Genomic DNA, 1,503 nt, shown 5'->3' with positions numbered 1-1,503 from the left:
AGATTGCAACTAACTGAAACCCCTCGCCTGAGCTGAGCATGTACGACAAAGTTGCTGATTACAATTAATGATTCTACTTTTCAGGAATGATGGAATTGTATTGAATCTAATGTTGATATTGTAGAACAGGCAGTACTTTAAAAAGACATTGTTGTTCAGAAACACGTATCAAATATTAATTTCACTTGTCAAATGACTCATATCCCAGCAGTTCTTTTTTTTCTCCATTTTTCCTTTTCTCCGTTTCATTTTGACACTTCACTACAGAGTATTTCTTGAACATGTACTACAGCAGACAGTTATATTTAAAATAATATATTAATACATCTCAAATATTCAGCAGGGAGCCCACAGTCGGGTGAACAGCAACTAAACAAATGCCTGAGTTGTCAAACTGAAAGCTTTGAATTGCTGTCCTGCTGCTGCAGAGCTTTTCAACGAGCTGCTAATTTCCCACCAGAGTCAAGAAATAATCAAGATTTATTACACACCAAACAGTATTCTATTAAATTATATTATATATTATTCTGTTCATTTGAATTTATTGTGCTTTTTTTTCCAGAAAGTGACTGCCAGCTTCTCACCAAACTGCCCAAAGTCAAATGTATTCGCAACAACAAGAGAGAAGGTATGGCTACAGTTTTTACATTATTATTTTTAACATGTTAGTGTATATATTTGCATGTTTAATTATCCATACTGATTTTGTATTTGTGTGTTTCTGCATACATTTGTGAGCTGTACGTATACTGTATGTGTGTGTGTGTATATGAAATAAACTGGCTATGCACGCCTCTGGCCTTTTTCTTCCCTTTGGCCTGAAAATTCCATATATAAACAACACACTCACAGAACGGAGACAAACAGACAGACAGTGAGTGAAGTGAAATTGGTTCATTCATCTTTGGCTACATATGGAGACACAAAACTGAAATGACTGAAGTGAATTGAAGTGACAGGAGCTGCTACTGAAATAGACCCAGAGAGCACACAGATAGAGACGCCGACTTGCCATAAAAGAAATGTTACTGAAGAGAAAATATCTTCCATTAACTCAAACCAAATATACCACAAAACTCAAAAGCAAGACCACGACCTGAAATTTGACATCTTCCCATTGTAAAATGTCAGAAAATCTGTGTTAAAGCAGCAAAATTCATAAATATCTTGGCAAAAATCCTAAATGACAGCCAGTGGAGAGTTAATCCTTCAATCACACTAAATGTGGATGTAATACAGTCATGCGTCATGGCTTATGGTTATCATTTTTTTTATAATCCATTTGGAGCGCTGCCTCCATGCTCTTAAATATAGATTACAAATGAATGCAATAAATTAAATATTAACATGACAGCTTGAAAAATGTTCATGACGGGCCTCATGAGCATTTTGGTAACCAAAATCCATGGTTAGGGGCCAGAAGAGATTCCCTGTTAATTCCACTGCAGATGATTCTGGATGTATTTTACAGGAGTTTGAGAGGAGTTGAAGCTGGTATTTGAT

The 1,503-nt window shown here is 35.7% G+C and overlaps 1 protein-coding gene across 1 annotated transcript in view; it reads left to right on the top strand.

The window, feature by feature from the left end:
- galnt14 (UDP-N-acetyl-alpha-D-galactosamine:polypeptide N-acetylgalactosaminyltransferase 14 (GalNAc-T14)) overlaps positions 1-1,503 on the top strand; it is a 124,514-nt gene that overhangs the window by 80,097 nt on the left and 42,914 nt on the right. The window contains exon 7 of the mRNA XM_035679179.1: positions 563-628. Within this exon, the coding sequence (XP_035535072.1) occupies positions 563-628 (66 nt within the window). The remainder of the gene's footprint in view (positions 1-562; positions 629-1,503) is intronic.

This window comes from Morone saxatilis, unplaced genomic scaffold (assembly GCF_004916995.1).
Source record: "Morone saxatilis isolate NCDOM2014 unplaced genomic scaffold, NCSU_SB_2.0 Contig7, whole genome shotgun sequence".
In the NCBI taxonomy this organism is placed as follows: Eukaryota; Metazoa; Chordata; class Actinopteri; family Moronidae; genus Morone; species Morone saxatilis.
Note: the sequence above shows the minus strand (reverse complement) of the source record. Positions and strands in the feature narration are given on the sequence as shown.